Source organism: Ailuropoda melanoleuca, chromosome 3 (genome assembly GCF_002007445.2).
Source record: "Ailuropoda melanoleuca isolate Jingjing chromosome 3, ASM200744v2, whole genome shotgun sequence".
NCBI classification, from domain to species: domain Eukaryota; kingdom Metazoa; phylum Chordata; class Mammalia; order Carnivora; family Ursidae; genus Ailuropoda; species Ailuropoda melanoleuca.
The window spans coordinates 117608868-117633665 of NC_048220.1; the positions used below are offsets into that span (position 1 = coordinate 117608868).

Consider the following 24798-nt stretch of genomic DNA (forward strand, 5'->3'; position numbering starts at 1 on the left):
GATGTTCTGGCCACTTTAACTCTGTTTCTGTTGGTGCTGCTCAACCCTGCAGCATCCCGGGCTGTGCGCCCCACACCCGGCGTCCCAGCCCTCACTTCAAAAAAAAAAAAAAAAAAAAAAAAAAAAAAAAAAAAGAACAGGAAGAAGGAGAGAGTGGGGAAGGAGAAAAGCAGCTGCCAAGGAAGGAAAGGAGAGCCAGGTGCACCAGCAGCCTTCAGGTGGGGGAAGGAGAAGGAGCAAGGCCAGGAGGGAAGGACCCAGAGGAGTAGAAGTGGAGAGGAGAGGGCGAGGGAGGAAGAGGTAAAAGGCGGCAGCTTGTAGGCGGGATGCAGGCCCCTAACTTCAGGGTCTGTGTGCCCAGGAGGGAAAAGCTGTCAGAGGAGCTGTTCCCAGAGCTAATCCTAGCCAAGGCTCCCCCACTGGGTCTGGCTCACCCCCAGGGTGAGAGGCACAGGCAGGGCCTATGCCTGCTATTACTGGCCATGGGTTTGGGCCTGCAGCCAACAGCCATGTTCCCCTGGACTCCTTGAGATGGTCAGGATGTGCTTGTCACATGTCAGTGGTGCACACAGACAGCCTCAAAGAGGTCTGTGTGAGCGCCGTCCAGCTGCCTGCTGAGCCCCCCAGCTCCAAGGTTCAGGCGCTTCCCGAAGTCCAGCTGGGGGACAAGCGAGTGCCCTCTCAGGGCTGGTGGCTTTAGAGGAAGGATTCCCGCCTCCCCGGTAGAGCGGCCGAGTCGAGTCACACATGGCTCACCCCGGTCACCCTCTGCCCTCTGCATGCCGGGGGCCTGCACTGTGCCCGGCCCCTGGCCAGAGCCCTCCCTGGCAGGGCCAGAGCACGTTTGCCGTGTTTCGTGGAACATACTGTACTTACTATTGAGGCAGTGGTTCCCACACTCTGCCGGGTGCCAGCGTGCAACAGAACAGGGAAAGTCAGAATTCCACAGTCATTGTAAAATCCCAAACACCTTGGTTGCAGATCACTGGAAACCAGCCTTGTTTCCCTCATAAAGCCCTGCGAGGGCCCAGCTTGTCCTCTTAGGGGAATGTGAGTATGAATCCCACAGGAACCACTGGAATCTTTCTCAGCACAATTAGCACCAACTCCCCTCCCTAAGTCTCCACTTCACTGCGGGGGTGGGGTGGGGGTGGACCAAGAAGGGACTTCGGAGGCTCCCCTGACTTTGAACTAACAATCCCCTTTTATTCTAAACCTGGAGAAACAGTTCTTTGCTAAAGAGTTACTTTGTAACTTGTCAATGATTATTACTTTTCTTGCCTCTTGTCAATGATTATTACTTTTCTTGCCTCTAGGCTACATGTGAAAGAGGAACGATAAGCCAGCCAGCTGCCTCTTTTCTCTCTGTAGTGGAAAAATATCCCCCCAATTCCCACCCCACCCGCCCTTTGCAAGATTCCAGAGCCCTGCTTATTCTGCGGTTAACAGAGGGCAGGGGAACGCTCCAAGAATGACCCGACTGAATATAAGACTTGGTGCAAATATACTCAGTGCGGGCAGTATCTATGGATAAATATTAATTCTGTACTAGAACATTAGAGCTTGAAGTGACCATCTAGCCCTTTCCGGCCCTTTGTAGTTTATTTAAATATTGCAAACATGATATTTTATCCTAACCCAATTTTTCCTACATTGTCTTTTCCTCTGCAGCAAAGGCAGTAGTCGAAAGAGTTTTTGTCACGTCTTCACATTTATACCTAAAAGCTTGTGCCATCTGCCGACACAAAAAAATACCCCAATGAATAGCAGCCCCCAAGCCAGGCAAAGCAAATTTTCCGCTTGAGGGACTTGAAATTCCCAACAGACTATAAAGAGCTGACGGAGCGCTGGCTCTTTCTTAGTCACGGGACCCCAGAGAAGGAAGGACCTGGGGCTTGGAACCTGACTTTCCCAACAGCAACCTAATGGACGGCCACCCAGGCCAAGGCAGCATCCTCCCTTGCTGGACAGTTCTACTTGGTCCACAATCCTTGGTTCCATGACGCTGACTCTGTACTAGAGTAACAACCAGCAAATACCTTTCTCTCCAGGATCAGCCTGCAACTCTCTCAAGATCGACCTCCAGGCTGAACACCCCCACATTGTTCCATTGTTGAATGATACAACATGCTAAGGAAAAAAGTCCCTATAGTCTGCATAATGAATATGTTGTATTAATTTGTGTTTTTATATACTGAGTGTTCTTAAATTATGGCCTATGTTTACTGAAGCTGTACACTGGGACCAGAGAAAGTTAAAATCATCTAAATCAGACCTAGCAATGTGCTTTGAGTTGACTAAATACAATAGAAAACGTTTGAAATGTTGTGTTTGTGGTAGATGGGTAATGATGAGGCAAGATCTGATCCTGTAGGACTGAGAACTGTGCGCCCAAGCCCGGTTCACTGTCAGCTGGGTGCCCTCCTGCTGCAGAGAAACACCTCCATCTAGCGGCCTGACGGGTCCTGCACGCTCTGAGTCCAAACTTGTCAGTAATGCAGGGAACGGAAGGGAGGACCAGGGCTCAGAGTTCTTTCTCAAATGGGCTGTGTGCTCTTGGCTGGGAGAAGCCCCGGGGAAGACAGTTGCATCCTGTATCCTTGTCTTGGGCACTCAGATCACAGCCAAGGTGCTAAGAAGCCCCCCAGAAGAGAGAGCTGTTTACACTGGGGTTACTACTCAGTATTACCCAAGCTTACCTGACCACAGAACCCCATTCCCATTTTGTATCTGTGAACGTATGTTGTCTGTCTTTGCATGTGTGCTCAAAATAGCCATTAACATTTCTTAGAACCTAATTTTGTATATGAGCTTCGTGAAATTCTGCTTTAACTTACTAGTAACTTACTTGTATACAAAAACTTTGAGGGACCGGACACAAGACGGATAAACTTGGATGAGAGTAGAGAGAAGGGAGAAAAGAAATCTCTAAGGATGGGGCATATCTTTTCTGAGGAGGGAGGCCTTGGTGACACTCCTCTGGTGAGATGAGAAGGGGGTCTCAGTATTGGGGTACTCTATGGGGTACCTAGATTTGAGGTGGCAGAAGGCACCTAAGAGTGAGAACCCCCCAAATGAGAGGGGAGGGGACCACCAAAGTCAGGCCTTATGATTTCTGTAGGCACCTGAAGTTAGAAGTAAGCTGGGAGTTAGAAGAACTTCTGGCTTCTCCTGTCCTGGTGGGTTCCCCAGGTTGGGGTGGGGAGGTCCAGTTTTCCGTAGCTGCTAGTGCTATAGAGAGCCCGCAGTGCCCCGGGAGCAGTGAGGAGCTCAGGGGGAGCTCGATGCCCACTTCTGTCTGGGCTCAGCCTTGCAGGGACAAAGGGTGAGGTCCCCAAACCACTGTGATGGTCTGGGTGTCTAGACTACTCCAGAATTTCCCTGAGTTTCTGGTTTCAATCCTCCTGTGCCACCAAGAGGTGAGAAGAGGTGCCAATCTCCTAAGGAGGGCCCTGGTGGAAACTGACTGTGTGCCACAAACTCCCTGACCAGGTTAGAGAAACCCAGACTCACTGGGGATCCCCAAAGCTAAATTGCTGTTGGAGAAGGTGGTATGGATTGAATGAGGCCTGATGCTGGTGTGACATCTGCAGCATTGCTCAATGTAAAAGGACCGCTTTGTCTCCCAGAGGGAATACTAAGGATAGGTTCTTGCTTTTGAAACATGATCTGGTTATCAGGGAGAAAAAAAAATCCAGACTTTTAAATATAGGAAGCTATGGATCACCTTGCTGGATTAGACAAGACTGTCTCCTGTCTACCTGCCAGGATTCATCCCGACAACCAAGAGTGGCTTCTGAGCATTCTTGGTCTCTCCCACCAAGAATCTAACCAAACTTCTAGAATGTTCGTCTGCATCTTTGTGGGATAGTATAGCTGCCTATCTCTCTCTCTTCTCTTTCCAATCCTCACTCAGGACTAGATTCTCACCCAATAGTACAGCAGTCTGTGCCGCAGCTGTACTCCACCACGTGCCCACTGGGGCCTGGAAAAAATTGTCCTTAAAGGCCTAACCTGCACCCAGACTTCCATTAATGCTCTCAAGCCATGTAACAGAAGAAATGACATACTATGGGCCACGCCCCCATACGTCAACCTTCCCAGGAGCAGCAAGAGCTGCCATTTTGGCAGAAGCACTCTCTTCATTTCAAAGCATGAGGAAATACTGATACAACGTCAGGGGAGCTGATAGTCAGCCTGGGTTTTACTCTGGGCTCAAGCCTAGCATGTTCCAGAAAAAGAGGCCTAAACAACCTCTGGGCTCTTCCAGCCGCTGTCCCTTCCCTAGGATCCTGCCAGGACACCCAGGCCCTCCCCGGAGCTCTGACACCTCGTGCTGGTGACGCTTGCTTCTCACTGAACACGAACCCACAGTTACGAAGCTATAAATGTGAGCACTTGATATCTGTTACCGCCAGCGTTCTGCAGCAGAAAACGAAGGTTAACAAGATCACAAATTATCCTGTCCTTCCTCCTTTAATTCTCAAAGCTAAACATTCATTTAAGCCTGGACTTTATATATTGACCGTTAAGGTGAGCATTTAAGACAGGAGCAAACCTGAATTGCCTGTGTTAAATTGGAGACCCAGGAAACTCAAACACTAATGTGTGAAATCCAAACTCAATTTTCCGAATGAATGGGCTACTCTTGAACTAAATCTCCACAAGTACACGCTATTAGCCAAACAACAATTTGCTTGTTAGAATTATAATCAGGATCTTTCAGAAATGGATCCATTACTCTTCTTTGGGGTTCATCACTAGGGTGAGCTATGTTAATAAATATATTTCATATAATTTGCCATGCAGTTTTCAAAATTCATTGAAATAAAATACTATGCAGGCTTCCGACCAGCAAATTAGCATTCGTATTTCCCAAGACTGCTGCAAAACAACTTCTCCTATATTCCACACACCACAGCATGTACCTGTAACAGACGGTCTTCCCCAAAGCCCTAATTCTGATAAAGTTCAGGAACCTGGAAACAGGTGGGAAAGAGAGAGTACACAACCCTTCACTTAGGCTCACTGCCTTATTTCCTTTGACCTGATGCCTTTTTTTTTAGTTACCAGACAGGTGAGGCCATACTGATATTTGAAACAAGAAGATCCAATGGCCCAACATGATGGCCATATGCTGGTAGGCCTCCTCCAGACACCAGGTCCATTGATCTCCCTAGGGCAGGTGTGGAAAGCTCCGTTCGGTAGGGACTCGAGGCCTGTGACCAGCTCTAGCTTCCAGACAAGGGCAGGTTGGAAACTGAGTAGTTCAGTGCACTTGCGGTGGATTTTCTTTTTCTCACCAATAACAATAATGGTGAGTAACTGGCTGAGTACTTAACAGGCACTCTTAGGAATATGCAACACCCCACTTAATCTACGCTACAACCCTCTGTGTTAGACACTACTGCATCATTATTCCCGTTTTTCTGATGAGGAAACCCAGGCACAGAGGAAGCAGCATGAAAAATAGCACTTTACGGAAAGTTATTTATACTTTAGTAGAATTTACATTTTTTTTGTACTGGGCGAACTTTCTCAGATTTCTTCTTATCGCGTTCACAGGTAGCGGTCGACATAGTTATCAGCCCCAAAGCCCAGGCATCCACCTATCAGGTCAGGCTCTGGGCATGGCTCCGAGGTAAGGGTCCCGGGAACCCCCCTACACTATGATTTAACCTTTTGGTGGCTAGCCCAGCAGGGGCTTCTCAGGGAAGACGCCTACTGCTATAGAGGTGTTTCGGCATCGAAATTCTTCATTAATAGGATAATGAACCATGTGACATGCCGCCTCATACGTTCCAGGGTTCCCAGCCCCTCCAGGAAGAGTCCGTCCCCTTGCTGCCTAAGACACCCCCTCCCGCACAGTGCCTACCTTTCTGGCAGCGCAGCCCCTCGAAGCCCAGGGGGCAGTCGCACTCGTAGCTCTCCTTCCTGGGCCGGCAGCTGCCCCTGTGCTCGCAGGGCCCCGCCACGCAGGGGTGGGCCGCGTTCTCCACATTCACGCCGCGCGTGAAGTCGTGCTTCAAGTGGATGGCGCGGTCGTTCAGGATGATCTGCGGGGGACAGAAGGTCGAGATCAGGCACGCGGGACACAGCTCTGCAGTCCGCTACAGTTTCCCTCGGCGCCCTCATTTGCACGAAAGAGAAAATGTCCAGTTCTGGTTTTTATCACCTTGTAAACGCGATGCAGGAACTGAAGTCATTACCTGTGGCTCTTGGGAGAATCTGCCAAGGAAAGCACCCCCTGGCTCTGGAAGATTCTGGGAGGTCATAAAGAAGTCCCGATAAATACAAAACAAGGGTTCTCAACCTGGCTGCCTGTTAGAATTGCCTGGGGAACTTGAAGAAAGGAACTGATGCCCGGGTCCCACGCCGGTCCATTGGAGCAGCATCTCTGCGGGCGGGATCCAGTCAGCAGTCCCTTTTAAAAGTTTTCCAAGTGATTCTAAGATGCAGCCAAGGTTGAGAGGTGCTGCTGTAAAGCCAAGTAGGAAAGAATACAAAACCAAGTATCATGCAGGCAGGAATCTAAGGGGGACTGATGGCTCCTGGTGGCAGTGAGGCTGGGAGAAGCTTTCCCCTGTACTGTTATCTTCTTCTGGCTAATGGTCTCTGGGGAGTCTACAGCTCCATCACCTGGGTCTCCCCAATTGTCCCACCCACTCCTGCTACCCTCCCTCCTTGACACTCTTGGATTCCCTTCCTCTCCACATCCCCTTCCCCACCACTTACAAAAAAAAAAAAAGGAAAGAAAAAAACTCAGATCATGTTCTTAGCACACCATGCATATTCACTGGGACAAGAGCGCTCTTTTGCCTTCACCCCCTTTTCCCTGCAGTGGGGCTCTAGCAAAAACAGTGAATTTATAGGGAGAGGTTACTGGGCTTTCCAGCCTCAAATAAATGGAGCCCATGCTGTCAGCCCTTGCCTTGGAGAGTGTGTTCATTTCAAGCTGTGGGGGTTGCAGTGTCGTGCAGCTTTGCAGAACCTGGGGACAGAACACCACTCAGAAAGACATCTGCCCTGCAGGGGATCCTAAGAGGTTGGCCATGGTCCTTCCTGCCACTAACGCATGTTCCACAAGCTTGCCTAGTCTTTGGAGGGTGTCGGGAGAGTTGGGAGAACACTTTCTCCCAGTCTTGAATCTTCCAAGCTGTGAGAAAGTAGTCAGAATCCTTCTATACTTGTCCCTTCTTAATGCTCCAAGGGAAAGACTGTGAAACTGAGTCATATGTACTTGAGACAAGCCAAGATGCTACTGTCCACAGCAGGACCAGGCACAGCCAATGACTCAGCCCCTGGGAGGGGAGGGTGGCCTTCCCAGGAGGCGCGGAGGAAAGGGTTGTGTGCACTGTGTGAAGGGGGGAGCGGCAAAACCTGACAAGGGTGGGGAGAGGGCGTGAGGCCCCTTAGCATCTCAGCTTGCTTTCTAAGTGAGAATTTCAAACACACAGTTAAACATGGCCAACCCCACTGATAGGGGACCATGGCCTGAGCTGAGGGGTCACAGACATCGCTCTTCAGCAACACAGGGAAATACATCAGAGTCAGCAAGTATTGACTGGATCCCTTTTGTGGGACCCACACCGGGATACAAGAGAAGGACAAAGCCCCATGGGGCCCCGGATGTGCAAATCATGATAAGACCTCCTTTCATTGGCTTCCTTCATTTTAGCCTCCTCATGCTTCACCCCATGCTTCACCTCATGCTAGAAAGGATCAGTGGCCCATCGCCCACCATTAGTTGATAAAGGAAAACAGGAAGAAGCTAACATCCAAGAATCCAATATGCTTTTCTTCAAATCCTTTTTCTCCCAGTGTTTGGCGGTCCTGGAAATCTGGTTTGGTGAGTCAGCCTGCATGTCTATTACAGACAAAATATGTTATCATAACCGGAGAGGTCATGGGCAGCCGCAAGAGAAGGAATAATAAATATGAGTGGGGTCAGTGCCCTGTACCTTTAACTAGCTGAAGGATTTTTTTCTGAACCTTCTATGGAAGGACTCCTTCATCTATGCTCTTAAGAGCTTGGTTACATGATGGTTACTGCTAAGTTGCAGGGGTGGCAATGGGCGTGGAGGTGGGAATGAGGGTTGGCTCTTGACTTGAGCAGCCTGCAAAGTAACCCCAAAGAGAAGCACAGAGCCAAGAGTTGCTAGGAGACTCCATTCTCCTCCTTCCCTTCAGTAGAAGCATCTGCAGCCACCTGATGCCTGTTCCCTCCCTCAGCGCTGCCTGGACCCTTTGGAAGATTGGCTGTAAGATTCATATTCATTGAGTTGCATTCATGGTATGTCTGCTGGACAGAGGCCCAGGAGCAGACATTATAAGAAAGTGGGGCTGGAAAGCTATGTTGCTAGCGTTGAAAAGGAAAACCTTAAAATTTTCTCCAAGCTTCTTTTTTTGGAGGCATCGGATTACACTGATCAAAGTTCTCAAGTCCATCATCCGTAGACAAGGTCCCACAACAGACACACAGAAGTGGAGCCTGTACCTTCTGGATGCTTCCACTAAATGGCTTCAGGATGCCCGAGTTCTTCTTCACATCATCATAGTTAGGGACTCCACCAATAAAGATGTCCGTGTTGCACTTAATCTGCGTGAAGCCTCCCTGCCAACAGATCAGACACGAAACATGGTATAGCTTCAGAAAAGACAGTTAAAACTACCAACTGGTAGAGCAACCCTGGGGACCCATCCCAACAGGCTGGTGGGACCTTCACGTTGGTTTGTATTGCCACTTACCACCTGTTTGAGTGTCTGGAAGTGTATTAACCTCTCCAAGACTCCGTTTCATCATCTATAAAATGGGAACCCTACTATCTACTGCATAGAGGGGTCATGGCGGATGTGATAGACTGCATGAATGCCCACCAGCATTCTCTAGAAGCACCCGCTCTCCCTGCAGGAAGATCACCTCCAACCTGTTGATCTTGAGTGGGGCCAGGTAACTAACTAGCTTCAGTCAATAAAACACGAGCAGAAGAGAAATGAATCACTTCCGTGCTAAAGCTTTCAGAGCCAGAAAGTGGCTCATGGTGGACTCTCAGCCTGGGTGTCAGATTCAAGCTACCCTTGACCAGGGGTGCCCTGGTGGCTCAGTCTGTTAAGCATCTGACTCTTAGTTTCGGCTCAGGTCATGACCTCAGGGTGGTGAGATCGAGTTCCGTGTTGCGTTTGCACCCAGCGGGGAGTCTGCTTGAGTTTCCTTCCCTCTGTCCCCCCCCAAATAAATAAATAAAATCTTTTTTTTTTTAAAGCTGCACCTGACCACTGATGGACATGTAAGAGAGAAATAAGCCCTTATTGTAGCTGCTGATATCTTGCAGCCGTTTGTGATGGACATAGCGCAGTCTAGCCTCTCTTGGAGGCTGAGATCTTGCCTACTTAGCACTTGGCCCACAACCGGATGCATAATTAGCATTCCTGTCCGCCCAGCTATTGTTCTATTCCACAGTGGTAAAGATAGAACCGCTTTAGGCCAAGAGAAAAAGACCGTGTGGTGGGTGGGAGGCATTCCTTCTTATCGACTACAAAGGGTAGAAAATTCTTCCATTTTCCAAATTCTGAGAAAACTTCCCCTGTCAACCCCCAGAGGCTTTCCCTGTCACTGGCTATTTCAACAGCCGAAACTCTCATGCGTGGGTTCGACAGCAAGCTGGGTGTAATATTTAATGTCTAAACTCCTTCAGATGTGAGCTATAAGCAAAAATTAAAGTGTTCTAACAAATAGAGATATATTGAAATTTGAGATCTCTGTGATGAGCACTCTTTAGGTAATGTAAGTCAGGTTTCCTCTGACTTACGGTGAAAAGAAATATACATAGTGGCAGCATTTAGTCATTGATTTAACAAGTATTATTGGGCATTACTCTGTCCCAGGCACTAAATGCTGGACAAACAAGAGGAAGTAAGGAGACCTCATTCCTGCCGCTCAGAGGCTTACACGGGCAGGTGGGATTAGCTCAGCGAGGACTGTTCAAGTGACTCTGAATGCACTTGATGGGGTGTGTGTGTGTGTGTGTGTGTGTGTGTCTCATATCCTACCCTAGACACAGAGAGTTGGGAAGGTGGTCGAGGAGAAGTCAGAATTATAGAAACTGGCAAAAGTCAGGGCTTGAGGGGAAATAGTAAGTATAGGGCAGAGGCAAGAAGGGACCAGATCCTGAATGCATAGAAATTTGCCCTGAGGGGCGCCTGGGTAGCGCAGTCGTTAAGCCTGCCCTGCCTTCGGCTCAGGGCATGATCCTGGCGTTCTGGGATCAAGCCCCACATCAGGCTCCTCCGCTGGAAGCCTGCTTCTTCCTCTCCCACTCCCCTGGCTTGTGTTCCCTCTCTCGCTGGCTGTCTCTCTCTGTCAAATAAATAAATAAAATCTTAAAAAAAAAAAAAAAGAAAAAGAAAAAAGAAATTTGCCCTGAACCCAAAAAGCAGTGAGTTTTAAGCAGACAGAAAATCGTCCTATCTGTGTTTTAGGCAGATCACAGGCCAGAGGGAAGGGAACGGATGTAGGGTCAGGTCAGAGTAGGGACGGGGAGACCAGGAGGGCAGAGAGGAAGGTGTCCCATCTCAGGGGCTGCTCACAGCAGCCAGGCCCAGCCAGGTTACGGCAGGGAGGTCTTGACTGGAACACAGACAGCACTGCCTTCTGTCAATAACCTTCGGACAGCTTTCAGGATTCTTATGTAACTGGCCAAGGGTTGGGGGCAGGCAGTGCTCATCAAAGAAGCGGAAGGGCTTTTGGGAGTTCTAGTGGCTGCCTGGAATACTCCCCACGCAGCAGCTGTCACCACACACCCACAGGCACCCATCACTGTTGTGTCTTAGCTCTTACCCAAAAGTTCAAGTCAGATAATAAGAGGAAAGGAGGAAGGCTGCAGGGTCAAAGGGATTTCAGAGAAACAGGCTGTTTTGGAAAAACCTTTGAGTTACAGTTGTATCCAGGGAACAGCCCTCGGCCTCATGGGGAGGGAGCTGGTTCCTTTTCGTTGCTCATCAAAATCCTCCCCCACCTCCCTCCAGCTGCCCCACCCACAGGGAACCGCAGGAGAAAAGCAAATAGCCCCACCACAATGAGGCTTCGTGTCTAGAGCTGCCACTTCTGGTTAGCTGGAAGTGGGTGGAAAACCTGAGCAAAGCCACTGGCTGGGGTTTTCTGGAGCCCTCAGAAGCACATCCCCTCTTTAAGCCTGGCATAGACTCAACCCTGGACTGTTGGTATTTCTCAGCTGAGTGACCCAGGGTTCGGTTCGACTTCAGTGTGGACACTTAGAGGCCGATGTCCTGGGTTAACCCCCAGCAGTGTTCTCTAATCCCACCATCTCTAAGCCCTAAAACCACTATTCCCAATACCACTGCTGTATAACCAAAAGGGTAAGCCATGCCTTTAAACATGGTATGGGCAGCTGGGGAGCAGAAACCCCCAGGGGAAGACGTGATGAAGTCTCAACTCACTGAGATCAAGCAGGGGGCCTTCCACACCTGTCTCAGAGCTGTCTCAAAACAAACAAACAAACAAAAAACCACCTCACATGCATCCAGAATAGCTACACCTTTACCCACATGTTTACATTTCTTTCCAGGTAGGAGCTGCACTCCACCTTCTGTCTGTTCCAAAGGCCAACAGGGAGGCACTGGTTCTACCATATTGGTTTAATTCTCATTCTCTGACATGGTAAGCAATAGAAACTCTGAGGTATGGTTGTTACCTTTGTGTTGTCTCTTTGTTGTAGAATCCCAATGGTAAATACTGTGTCCTGAAGAGTTCCTTATTTGTAATCAAAACCCTTAACCCTACTATCTACAAATATCCCCACTCTGAACTTTTGTTCCTGTTGTATAAATGTTTGTAACTAAGGCTTACAGAGATACAATGCTTTTTTAAATTTATATTTATATAAATTCAACATATAGTCAAGCCTATAGTTGTGAACTTCTATCTTGGACTAAAGGCAGCTATTAGAATTTTCTGGATCATACCAGAAGTGACTCCGTTTCTCCCTTTAAAATCTGTTTCCTTCCTTCCTTCCTTCCTTCCTTCCTTCCTTCCTTCCTTCCCTTCCTTCCCTTCCTTCCCTTCCTTCCTTCCCATTTTCCTTCCTTCCCTCTCTCCTTTCTTCTTTTCTCAAATACATATAGAACATTTTCTAGGTTTGAAGTGTGCTTATCTCTTGAAGCAGAACCCAGTTTGGGATTCTTCTAATCCTGAAGAGGTCCTTGGTTCTGACAGGACCTCCTACCACTGCCATCCCTTATGCTGGCCTCTGGACATGTGTTCTTCCTTTTCTCTTCTTCAACCCAATACCTCTTTCCTCACCAAAAGTCTCTTTTTCTTCCTTTTCTTTTTTCTACCAATCCATTTTCTTATCAGAATACCCACATTAATTAATGTGCTCTTTAAATCTGCTGATGTACAGAACAAAGACTGTTGGGAATTAAAATAGTAGAAAATCTCAAGTCCCGTCTGTTTTGGGGGGACTAAAATTTTTGTATGTAAAGAATCCTGGTAGGTTATAATTTAAAACAAATCCCTCTTAACTCTTCTTAAAAATGTTATTTTCTTTGGACATGACCTTGGAAATAAAATCATGGATGAAAATTATAAACTTGAGCAGAAACTCTGTGCTCTTGAGGTCACAAGAGTACTCCATTAACAAATAATAAGTCAAGCTGCATAGTGTTGACGGGATGCCGGGTACCATTGTGTTTTACAGATATAGTTATTCTAATTTGCACAACTCTATGAATGAGGCTCTATTATCATCACCATTATCCCCATTTTATAGATGAGAAAACAGAAACTTGGAGGTCAAATGACCCATCTGAGTTGACACTACTGATAAGTAATGGAGCAAGACCTGGAACCCAGGAGCCTGGTGGCAGAGCCGTGTTTCCTGTCAGATGTGTAATCCCCATACCGCTGGCCTGCCCTCCAAGTCTGTGTCCTGACCTACTGCATTAGACAATGACTCGAACAAAGGCAGGGACTGGCGGGGGGCGGGGGTGGCAAGCGATTTTGTAAATGCTGTACTTGTATTAGCTCACTCAATCCTTGCAACAACTGTTAAGAGACCTCCACTGTTATTACCCCATTCGCAGCCGAGGAACAGAAAAGCTAAGTGACTTGCCCAGTGGGAGCTGGGGCGTCAAGTGAGGCAGTCTGGTACTGGAGTCCATGTACTTAACTTCTACACTGCTGGTCTTCTCACCGGGACAGGAAGAAAACAGCAGCACAGATCCCATTAATGCACATCCTTCTCACCTCTGCCATCCCTTCCACCGCCTTCTGCTTATCCACTTGTAAGATCCCGTTCTTTGCTGTGCGAGACACGTGCAGCTCATGCCATTGGCCCAGGGTGATGGGGTCTTCACTCCTGTTGAAGGAAGGAAACTGAGCGTGGGTTAGCATCACTGGTGTTACGGACTGTGCTCAGGAATCTGCCTGGTTGCAACGGATGCCAACCTCAGATTTGTCATTGCATTGGGTCCAAAGACAACAATCCTTCCTGCTTAGTAAGCACCGCAGCGTGAGCTCTATCTATTGGACCCCTTTATGGTAGAACATCGCAATTATTATTCTATTTGTTCATTACAACAAGCCTGAAATGTGGGTCAGAGGAGCCTGATTTTCTAGATGAGAGGTGACAGGAGGGTGAGATGTGATTACCGTTGCACACAAGCTTTGGAAAAGGGGAAATGACCTGGGCTCTCGTACAAAACACAGTCTTTGCTGTGCTGATGTTTGCAGCATCCTTTGAAATGCATAAAAAAATAGGATGGATGGTTGGATAGATGGATAAATATAAGGATAGTTAGGCATGTGATAAAGCAAATATAGCAAAATATTAATTGTAGATGGCAAATGGGAGGTATAAGGACGTTTACTGTATAATTCGGCCAACTTTTCTGTATGTTTGAAATTTCTCATATTAAAATGTTGGGAGGGGAGGATTCCATATTGTCTGATACTGTGAAAAGGATTAGAGGTACCTTAAAAATTCAATTACTAGTTCAAGGTGGAAGCACTTGAAGTTTAAATGCTGTTGATAGGAGTTTTACACATTACTTTGGATAGTGAGGTATGCAAGAAGAGTATAATTATTGCATTTGTATTTCTAACGGTGTCTAGTTCTTGGCCTTCACTGAACCTCCCAATTATTTTTTGATCCTGGCTCATCTTTAGAAAATTGTCAGGAATACCAATGGGCACAATTATCGAAAGGTCTCCACCCTCTCATTTGATTTTTTTATGCTCTGGCAAATGCTTTTGTGATTTGTCCTTAGCAATTAGAATTTAATCACCTTGGCTAAATCGATATGCAATAAAGAAACCAGAAGCGCTCTTAGAGCAGCCCGTCTCCGTGATAAGTCACAGCGCCTTGGTGGTGTTCTTGTCCTGCAGAGGTCACTCCCTGTCAATACCTGCTTTCCTTGGCAGGCTGGTATTGATCCCAGCCATCACAAGCTCACTGCAATTGCCTCGATTTTTGAATCAAGTTCATAATGAACTTGACTACCTTATCCTTTTCCTAAAGTTAAAATGATTTGGCCAATTCCACAACTTCCTGTGGTTCGGGCTTTCAGCGAACGTTCTTAATCAAGCAGGAAGTCTTTGAAATGGTTTTCAAAATAAACATCTTGCAAAGGGGCGCCTGAAACACCAACAGTAATCACTGTTGTCAGGTTACACTGGGGAGGGGAGGGGACAGGGGGTGCTTTGCCCCTTGGACACTCTGAGCACTTGCTTCCTTTTCATCACACCTAATACGCAGAATCCTTTCTCCAGGTGCTTTCCTGCCAGGCAGGGAGAAGATAACTCATGTTTAAAAAACAAAAAAAATTAAAACCACCTCTTGTCTCAAGGAGGCACAGAATTATGAAAGAGAAATGCTGGACACTCAGGTCCTATGTGTCTGTGACCCCACAGCGGGAGCTGCCACTGCAGAGGTGTGGGGTGCAGGGGGCCATCCGTCCAGGAGGAGGCTGATGAACCCCGACCCTCCCCTTGCTCTTTCTGGTCACTCCATACCCAGGAGGAAGCCATTTGAAAACACAAGGTGATATTCACAGTGTCTTCCTTTCTCAACTTGACGAATAGTTCTACGTGAATTGCTTAGACTGTTTTGCATAATCATATGTAAATTGAATCAATTAAATACCCACCAAAGTTGTCTTGGGGACTAGGATGATTTTGCATAACCAGAGGTACAAAAATGTTGGTCCATGCCCCAAGGTAGGAAGGGTCACTAATGTGCACGAATCCAGCCATAGGACAACAATGAACAGTACTTTTTAAGAACTGTTGGAACCTAATGCAGTAAGCATTTCCCATGGGCCATGAAAAATGACCAGCAGTTAAGGGCGATGTATGGTCGTAACATCTCTCCTGCACGCTTTTCCTAAAAATGACAGTCTAGCAGTATGAATTACGATTGAATGCAGCCCACAATTTCCTTTAAAACAACCACCACTGACTGATTTCCTGCTGCGGGGCACCACTGAACGAAAACTCGTAGTGAGTTTCAAAAGAGAATTCGCCAAATGTAGGAACAAGGAGCGTGTCTGCTTTCGATGAGCAGGCCTCCAGCTTGAAGGCAAAAACTACCAGGGGAGCAAGACGGTAAGAAGAGGGAGACACAGACAAATAAGAAGAACGTCTGCCCCTACCATCCACAGGCTCTGAGCGAGCCATGAAAATAGTGGCACACTGGGTGGGAACAATTGATCTGCTATATAAATTGATAGTGCAAGCGAGATAACAGGAGGCAAGGTCTGACGACTCAGAGCCAATTCTGCCCCTACCAGCAAGTGCTTCACAAGCACCCAGCCCCTGCCACGCTAGTGAAACCACCCATCACACCGGCTTCTGGAGCTCGTGGTCAGGGATGAGTCCCCACCCACGATGGCTGACCTAGGGCCAAGCTCCTACATGGAGAACAGTAAGAGACTCGCTCAACAACGGGTTAGCATCAAAGAAACAGTGCAAGAGGACAGTAAAAATTGAAAGCAAGGTCACCAAGGACATTTCTGTTCATGCGATGTCTGTCAATACTTCTTTCCTAGTCATCGCGTATTTGCTGAGCGCCCACCGACAGTTGCTCTGAGCACATGCTGGTGAATTACACTTCCTCAAGTCTCTCCTGATGCCACTGTATGGAATGAAGGCAGGGACACCCCCATCTGAACCAAACCCGGCCACCATAGGTTGAAGTAGAGAATCACTCCCTGCTGGGGAGTTACCGGAGAAAAGGACATCTTGCTAGAAGGAAAGCATGAGCCATAAGGAAGCATGTCATCTGTAAACACCAGGACAAATTTCAGTAAAGGCAGGTGTGGAGGGAAGACAGGAAGAGCACAAGCTATTAGGACAAAGTCCTCTTTTCTCAAAGTGACTGCAGTTTAGCTTTGGGAGACGGGGTGTGGGGGGGCTGAAGGTCTCAGCCCTTACCTGAGAATACCAGTCCCAGAGCCACAGTCAAAGCGGAACTCCACGTGGCCGCCTGCCATGTTGATAGACAGGAAGTCTTTGCTGGCTGTGTCATAGCTGTACAGGAGGACGCCGTCACCCGAGTCCGGCCGAAAGGTGATCTCAAACTCCATGAAGGAAAGGTAATGCTGGGGGTCCAGGAGCCAGGGGGTTGCAGCATAGGACCTCAGGGACTCTCTGAATTGAGGAACGGTCAGGGTGAAAGCTGAGGAAAGAAGCATGTCATTAGAAAGCCTCTGTGGCAGGACTAGCCATGTTCCTTTCCTCCTGGGTACAGAGCGCAACTACATTTCCTGGCGGCCCTGCGTTAGTTAGCAGGTGTCGCTGAATTCCAGTCAGTAAAATGTGGGTGGGACTATTATACAGCACCCCAGGTCTGGCCCCTCAAACTTCCCTCCATCTCCCATGCGCCCTCTCATCCCTCATCTGCAAGCCGAATGCAGGAAGCGGGGGCAGCGGGGGGGTGGATTCTAAGGCCCTGGTAGAACCCCTAGAAGGAAGGAGGCTGCATCTCCGAATGGCCACTACATGGTGCACAGGCCTCCCGCCCTCCACCCCCCACTGACCTGCAGTGACATGTGACGTGAGCAAGGACCAACCTTTACTGTGTTAGGCCACAAAATATGAGATGATACGTAACAGCTTTGGCTTACTGGAAATCATAGGCCCTCCTCTAGATGAAATGATATTTGAGATTATACAGTGCTAAAAAAAAAAAGAATTTCTCCCAGGATAGTGTCTTAGGTCCAAATTTGAATCATTGGTGAGAAAGTTAAAACATGTTCAACTCTGCATGGTGTTCCAAAATATTTTAAATCTTTAAACTTTTCCATTATTATGTGTGGATTTGTGCATGCATGTGTTTCCATGTATATACACACGTTGGTATCTACATGTATTGAGACCTATACAGACAATATGAGAGGTGGAATAATTCACTAGAGCAATATAAAGACAAAGAAACAAGATGACTTTTGTCCCATCCCATTGTTCATGATTCTGTGTACATCTTCCCAACCTTTTCTCTGAAACTGTTGGATATTCTAAGGAGCATGAGCTGCAAATGGTCTGATATAGACCAGATGCACAGAGGTTTTTCAAAGGTTTTTGAGGGCCAAAATGTGCTCAGCAAAGCCTGGCCCAAGAGCATCTTCAGATGAACATATCTTTGGTTGGTTTGACACTTCAACACTCAAAGACACTCCAACCTGATAAAAAAAAGGTGGGGGGGGCACCTGGGTGGTTCAGTCAGGTAAGCATCTGACTCCAGCTCAGGGTCCTGGGTTTGAGCCCCGTGTAGGGCTCCCTGATCAGTGGGGAGTCTGCTTCTCCCGCAGCCTCTGTCTCCCCACCCAACCTTGTGCATGCTCGCTTCTCTCTCTCAAATAAATAAAATCATAAAAAAAAAAAGATTCTCCCATGTCTCCCAACAATGCATAAATTTTCATCCCCCCCAAATGTATGGGACCTTGCTAAAGGCACATTGATGAAAAATTACATCAACATGGATTAACAGTGCAGACAGAGGTCACAATCCACTTGTTTCTCTCTCACCATCTTCACAGTGCCGCCCTTTAAATCCTAGGGGACAGAGGCAGATGTAGGAGTCGGCTTTGACGGCCGTGCACGTGCCACCGTTGACACACGAAGCTTCGTCACAGAGTCCGCTGCTGCACTCCCCTACATACAGAACAGGAATTACAAAACCGATCCGTCACGTGAGCCAGACCAAGAGGGTGGCGCTGGCCATGACAACAGCTCCAGTCTCCAAATAAATACAGTTCAGTTCCCACTCCTGTTCATCGGTACCCGGCACAACTGCAAAACAGCTTTCAGGATAAGTGGAACATACCCTTCATTTTAATTTGATTTTGTCTTGTTCTTTACGAAGAGCCACAGAATCTTTAAAACATGGTGGACACAATAAATCAAATACTAAATTGTTGGAAATTTTATGACCACTGACAAGGATGAATGAGCTGTTTCTGCTTTAATTCATCTCTTATTCCCACAAGAGTGTGTTTCAATCCCTCCAATGTCAACATGGCATTTCTGTTAAAAACGTTCTAGTTTTTGTGGCCCCAATTACCTTAAGTGCTACCGCCCTGTGGGCTCAAAGTTGAGGAAGTAAGGTAGGGACTGAAGCCATGTCTAACGTATGACCTGGCCTGAGCCATCCACTCCTCTGTCTGGGACAGGGAGGGGCTTGGGGGCTCCAAAATACCTCAGCATGTGCCTTCCAGAATCCCTTTTTCTACCTCCAAAGTTACGATCGTATGGGAGACAGGAAGGTGACCTGAAGTAAGAAGCGGTGAAAGACTCAACACCAGGTGGGTCCATTCTCTTTACCAAACACATATCAGAGAGGCCCATCCAGGGCATACATTGTCATTGTCAAGATCATCAGATGAAAGGGAAACAAATGGACTTCTCCTGCACTGCTTTTCTTCTGCCTCTGTGGGCTTCCTTGTCTCCTTGTATGTAAGAAGTAAATTAGACAGAAGGGCTACTATCTGGCCCAGAACGACATAGGTGAGTACAAAACACTTCTTCCCGGGATGGGGGCTAAGGGGCACATCTCTGATGGAGAGGTCCACCCCTGCGCCCTGCAGGTGGTGATGCTGTGCCCACCTGGGCTGGAAGCTCACCTCCCCCCGCCCCGTGTTGGCCTGGTTGTGTCATCCCTGCAAGCTTCTCATCCTTTCCTCCTCAGTCCTCTGTGTTTGTCGAGCTGATCGGTCTCTGCTTCCATGCTCAGCCTCACCGTTGGGGGTGGGGGGTGGTGAGCCGGGCTGGGTATAGTACACACCCAGGTGAGGAGGCTGACCTCAGGGGTCCGTGACAGAGCTGAATTCAAGCCCTTCCATATGGCTCGTTGCTCCAGCTGGGGTGGGCTAGCCACGGTGAATTCTAGTGGGGGCCCCTGGAAGTTCAGGCCGAAGTGACGGGTGGTCTGCAGCCACAGCTGGAGAACACGACCCACAGCCCCGCTCTGCAGGGAGGGTGACGTGCCTCCACGGGAGCCAAACATGCAGGCCCCGCGCCCCCACCGGTCCCGGCCGGGCTGCGACTCCTTCTCAGAGAAGGACGGCTCCCACAGGAAGACACGGGGTTCTTGGGTTATTTTAGATGCACATGGGAAAGTATGACTGCATATATTTGCATTGTGACTATATTTTAAGAGGTGGGAGTGGGGTGGGACATTTCCTTGCTGAAAGCGTGTTTCGGCAGGATTCTACTGGCCATGGTATGCCAGACGTGTTGGGAGCAGTGGCGTGGGAAAGAGGAACGAAGTCCTACGGGGAGGGAACCTGGGGCTGGACAGGGTGGTAGCAGGGGACATGGAGAGAACGCGAAGACACAGGGAAGGAAGAAAGAGCCGTTCCTTCCAGAGGTTGAAGGTGGAGGCAGACTCTAGCATAATGTCCAGGGTCCCAGCCGGGCCGTGTGCAGGAAGAGGGGCGGGAGTAGGGCGGTGAGCATGGCTGGGAGCAGGAACCGGCTGCTGGGGGGCAGAGGGCCTGGCCTCGCTCGGCTGAAGCCTACGGTGACTGTGCCAACATCCCCCGCTGAGCCCCGGGGGCACAGTCCCCGCGTGACCCTGAGGTGGAGGGGCTTCCTGAGAGAGGATGGGGAAAGGGCTTCCTGAGAGAGGATGGGGAAAGGGCCCCCTGGAACTCCCAGGCAACCAGAGAAGGGTGAGGCTCCGGCAGAGAAGACAGGGAGACCAGGCCAGAGCACTCGGAGGACTGGGGCAGGGTCACGGAGGCTCGGGGAGGGGCAGGAGCACAGGGAGAAGGCAGACTTAGTACTCCTGACAAGTCCAGGAGGAGAAGCTGTGCGTTTTGTAAAGAGATGACCACACCCATTTGAGGAGAGCAATTTTGCTGAGCAGTGGAAGGCAGAAGCCCCACCGCAGGGGGTTCACATGGGGCCTGGAAAGATTGTGAGAGTTGGGTCTAGAAAGAGAAGAGAGAGGTGGAAGGGTAGTAGGACCATGTGAGGTGGGGGGACCTGAACAAGTGTGAAGAAGCCAGGCCAGGGGGTCTGTGAACTTATACAGGAAACACATTAATCTTCATTTTCCCTCACTTCCAATTGAACAGAGTGTTTCCTTCAGTTACTAATGTAGGCAACAAACCTCAAAGGATTAGCAGTGCTTGTGGCCATGACCAACAGACTCGAGTTATTGTCACGTCACATCCCACTTGTCGCAGATAATCTCAAAATATCATTTATGTTAATTACTACTTTGAAATCACGGTAGCCATTGCACCCCCATTAAATAATCCTGTTCTCTAATGCTTAATAGAGAGGCAGAGATACTTCTACAAAAACAAAGCTTAAAAACACTGTATGGCTTCGTTTCAATGTGAGTGTCTCCTACCATGGATATTACTCTCTGCATTTAAAAACATCATTTTGGGAGGCGCCGGGCTGGCTCAGTGGGTGGAGCATGCTCTCTCGATTTCAGGGTTGTAAGTTCGAGCCCCACGTTGGGTGGAGAGATTACTTAAAAATAAAATCTTGGGACGCCTGGGTGGCTCAGCTGGTTAAGCATCTGATTCTTGATTTTGGCTCAAGTCATGCTTTCAAGGTCATGAGATCAAGCCCTGCATCAGGCACTGTGCTGGGGCATGGAGACTGCTTAGGATTCTCTCTCTCCCTCTGCCCCCTCCACCTCTCTGCTCTCACTCTCTCTTTCCCTCAAAAAAAAAAAAACCTTAAAAAAATAATAAAAACATTTGAGAAGAGTCCATTGGCTTTACCAGATTGCCAGAGAAGGTCATAGCACACAAAAGGTTAAGAACTCTTGGGTTATAGACATGATCATCCTGGTAGCAAGGTCCAGGAATGTAGGGAAGGATGGGTGCAGAGTGGAGATAAATAGGTTGGTTTTATTATTTTTATAAAAATTATACTCATGTTTATTCCTTCAGCTAATTAAGAGGAGGACAACGTTTTCAAATGTGTGGCTTGGATGACATAGATGGCATGCAAGAGATAGTTCAAACGATATATAAACATAGTGTTAGATAGTATGATTTCATACTGGCTGGCGAGAAAGTCATGCTCTGTTCAAGTTTCAGTCTTCCTAATTGTCTCATTATGAAAAGTTGTTCATGAAAAGACAGGGCTTCTATGACACTCACTAACCTCTCTTTTTCACAAAGAGAGAGGTGGATTTTGATAGGCCAGAATCGAACTAGAATTGAGTCAAACTAGAATTTAATGACATTGTTCTCATTGTGCTTATTTTTACTATTACCTTTATGGTAAGCCAGTAGATTTCCATTTGGAGTCATGATCAACGGTTTGTCCTTCCAGGGAGGGGATATTTATTGCTGACATCATTAGGATAGCCATTAAAAAAGGTTATAATAAAAAGCAGACCAACTTTCAGTTGGTTTATTATTGCTTTCAAATTGACTATAGATAAGACATCCCTTTATTGCCGCTTCTATCTTACTCACTTATTATTAGTGACAATAAGTTCCTTTGAAAAACATAGAGGAGAACATGGGCTGCAACCTCTCTGACATCAGCCACAGCATCTTTCTTCATGACACATCTCCAAAGGCAAGAGAAACAAGAGGTTGGTTTTAGAAAGGAGGGAACCTTCCCACTCTGAGAGTGGGAGGAAGCAAGTGGGTTGCCAGGTCACGGGCCTAGAGTGCTAGCGGGACCTCAACATCAATATATAAAATCATTTTGGTTGACACTGAACCTACTAGATGTCAGCTGGTGTTTATGCAAGACAATGAAGTGAGGGCAGGAGAGAAACTGGGCCCCTGAGGAGAGACATGAAGGTGGCACATCATGGAGTAGAAGATGTTAAGGACACATGGACAGGGAGAAACCCTCCTGCCCCCATCCCCCAGTCCATAACCGAGGCCGGTCTATCTCCCCTACTGAAGAGCTGTCCACTCAGTCGCACTTCTGCCACCACCACCAGCCTGGAGCAAATCGCCGTTATCTCTTATCTGGCCTGTCGCCATAGCGGCCCTGCCCGTTTAATGTGCCTCCTGAATACTGCTTCCAATAAGCTGTCCCCAGCCAGAGGGATCTTTTCAAAACACAGACTACATCAGGGTACCCACCTCCCCCTCACACTCCCACTGGGAAAAGTCATTTCCTCTGCCCGGAATGTTCTTCCCTCTCTTATCTGCTTGAAAAGAAAAATGCTTCAGATAGCAACTTTGCATTATATCCTCAGAAAGCTTTCCTGCACCTCCAGCTCATAAAATTCCCTTATTACACATTATTGTCGTACTGTCACTCCTTCTTTGTAACACTTACAACAAATTGTAATTTTACATCTGCTCGTGTGATTGTTTGATCAGTCTAGTCTCTCCTTGGGGCAGCTACATAACGGCTGAGCTAGGATCATTACTTTATCCCCAGCACCCAGCATCATGACTGGCATTAAGCAGATGCTTATGTAAGTATCTTGAGGGAAAGAATGACTAAAAGAGTGATAAGCCCATGGTGAGACCCATGGACACCTCAGACCTCTTCAGTCTCAAATAACTTGGGAAACTGGCTTTGTCACGTTGACCCAGTGGGGTGTGGAGATCCAAGGCAGGATTGGAAAAAAGGAGTGCTGGTGGTTTAGGTTTGAGAATTTGGGTAGAAATACTAAAAGGCAAGTCTAGACCAGAGAATGCAAAATTTTGCTGAGATCGCTGACCACAGTCTAGAACGTGAGTTTAGAGAGAGTCCAATCACTGGGACTAACCTAATGAAGGAGATGAAGTGGGAGAGCTTGAGTAATGAAAGGCCCCTCTGAGGAGTGGAGGTAGGCTGAGGTGAGGTGGGGAGGGGGACAGAGAAAAAGCTGGGGTCGCAGAGAGCAGTACCCACTTAGAGATTCCAGACAGAGGAACCATGACTCTGACACTGTCATTACCTTCTTCTGGGTGCCTGTATCCCCACCAGAAATTCACTGCTGTTGGTATGAGCCCAGACTTCCCCATAGTGGCACTGTACTTAATTTAAAAGAACTTGAATTTCTGAAGGACTAACTCAAAGTAAAGCTAAGTATGGAGGCTGAGGAAGGATTAACAACCCTTTTCCAGCATGCCACGGTGAAAAATGGGAAGAAAAATGAAAAAAGGCAATGTGACTGATGCCTGCCATTAAGGTTCACCATAAGGCTCATAGTCATCAAAGGATCCAGTAGTAGCTTCCAGGGAGCCCAGAGCCAGCACCGTCTGCTGCCATCGGCTCAGTGGACAGGTTGGTTTCACACCATGTGAGAATTGAAAATGCTGCCAGGGGGCGCCTGGGTGGCACAGCGGTTAAGCGTCTGCCTTCAGCTCAGGGCGTGATCCCGACGTTATGGGATCGAGCCCCACATCAGGCTCCTCTGCTATGAGCCTGCTTCTTCCTCTCCCACTCCCCCTGCTTGTGTTCCCTCTCTCGCTGGCTGTCTCTATCTCTGTCAAATAAATAAATAAATAAATCTTTAAAAAAAAAAAAAAAGAAAGAAAGAAAATGCTGCCAGAAATTGGTCCTTGCTCAACTTCGCAATGTCTTAACCTGTCAGAGGTGACCGTGCAACGTGGAGACTACAGATCTGTCTTTCAGGGCTGTTTTCCTGTTAGTTCAATGAAGAGAGAAAACTTATAAACTGCTTAATGGGTGGAGTCAGGATATTAATAATAATATCAATAGCAAGAAATATTTACAACATGTTTGCTCTGTGCAAGGCTTTGTTCTTAGTACTTCATATGCACCACGACTCATCTGGACAAAGTCATCTTTATGATGAAGTTACTAAAAAATTCATCGGTTGAAGCCCTAACTCCCAAGGTGACTGTACTTGGAGACAGGACCTTTGAGAAGGTAATTAAGGTTAAATGAAGTCTTGAGAGTAGGACCTAATCCAATCTGATCAGTGTCCTTATAAGACGAGGGAGAGAAGCGAGGGATATAGGCACTGACAAAGGCCACGTGAGGACACTGTGGAAGGACTGCCATCTGCAAACCGAGGAGGGAGGCCTCAGGAGAAACCAAATCGGCCAGTGCCTTCGTCTTGGAGTTCCACCTTCCAGAACTGTGAGAAAATAATGTTATTAAAACCACCAGTCTGTGGTATTTTGTTATGGCAGCCCTAGCAGACTAAAACGGTCAATGAGTTAACCAACTTTAGAATTATCTATCTGCTCTCAGTGATGGAATAAATATCTTTATTCCTTTAAAAACAATTCTAATCTTTTCAAAAAATGATGCTGGAACAACTGAACATCCACGTGCAAAAAAAAAAAAAGGTAATAATCTAGACATATCTTACACCCTTAATGAAA

The 24798-nt window shown here is 47.7% G+C and overlaps 1 protein-coding gene across 1 annotated transcript in view; it reads right to left on the reverse strand.

Annotated features, from left to right (window-relative positions):
* Positions 1 to 24798, reverse strand: part of EGFLAM (EGF like, fibronectin type III and laminin G domains) — a 184051-nt gene that overhangs the window by 20436 nt on the left and 138817 nt on the right. Inside the window, exons 14-18 of the mRNA XM_034656987.1 lie at positions 18044 to 18169; positions 16451 to 16694; positions 13265 to 13376; positions 8498 to 8614; positions 5876 to 6056 (exon numbers count right to left, since the gene is read on the reverse strand). Of these exons, the coding sequence (XP_034512878.1) occupies positions 5876 to 6056; positions 8498 to 8614; positions 13265 to 13376; positions 16451 to 16694; positions 18044 to 18169 (780 nt within the window). The remainder of the gene's footprint in view (positions 1 to 5875; positions 6057 to 8497; positions 8615 to 13264; positions 13377 to 16450; positions 16695 to 18043; positions 18170 to 24798) is intronic.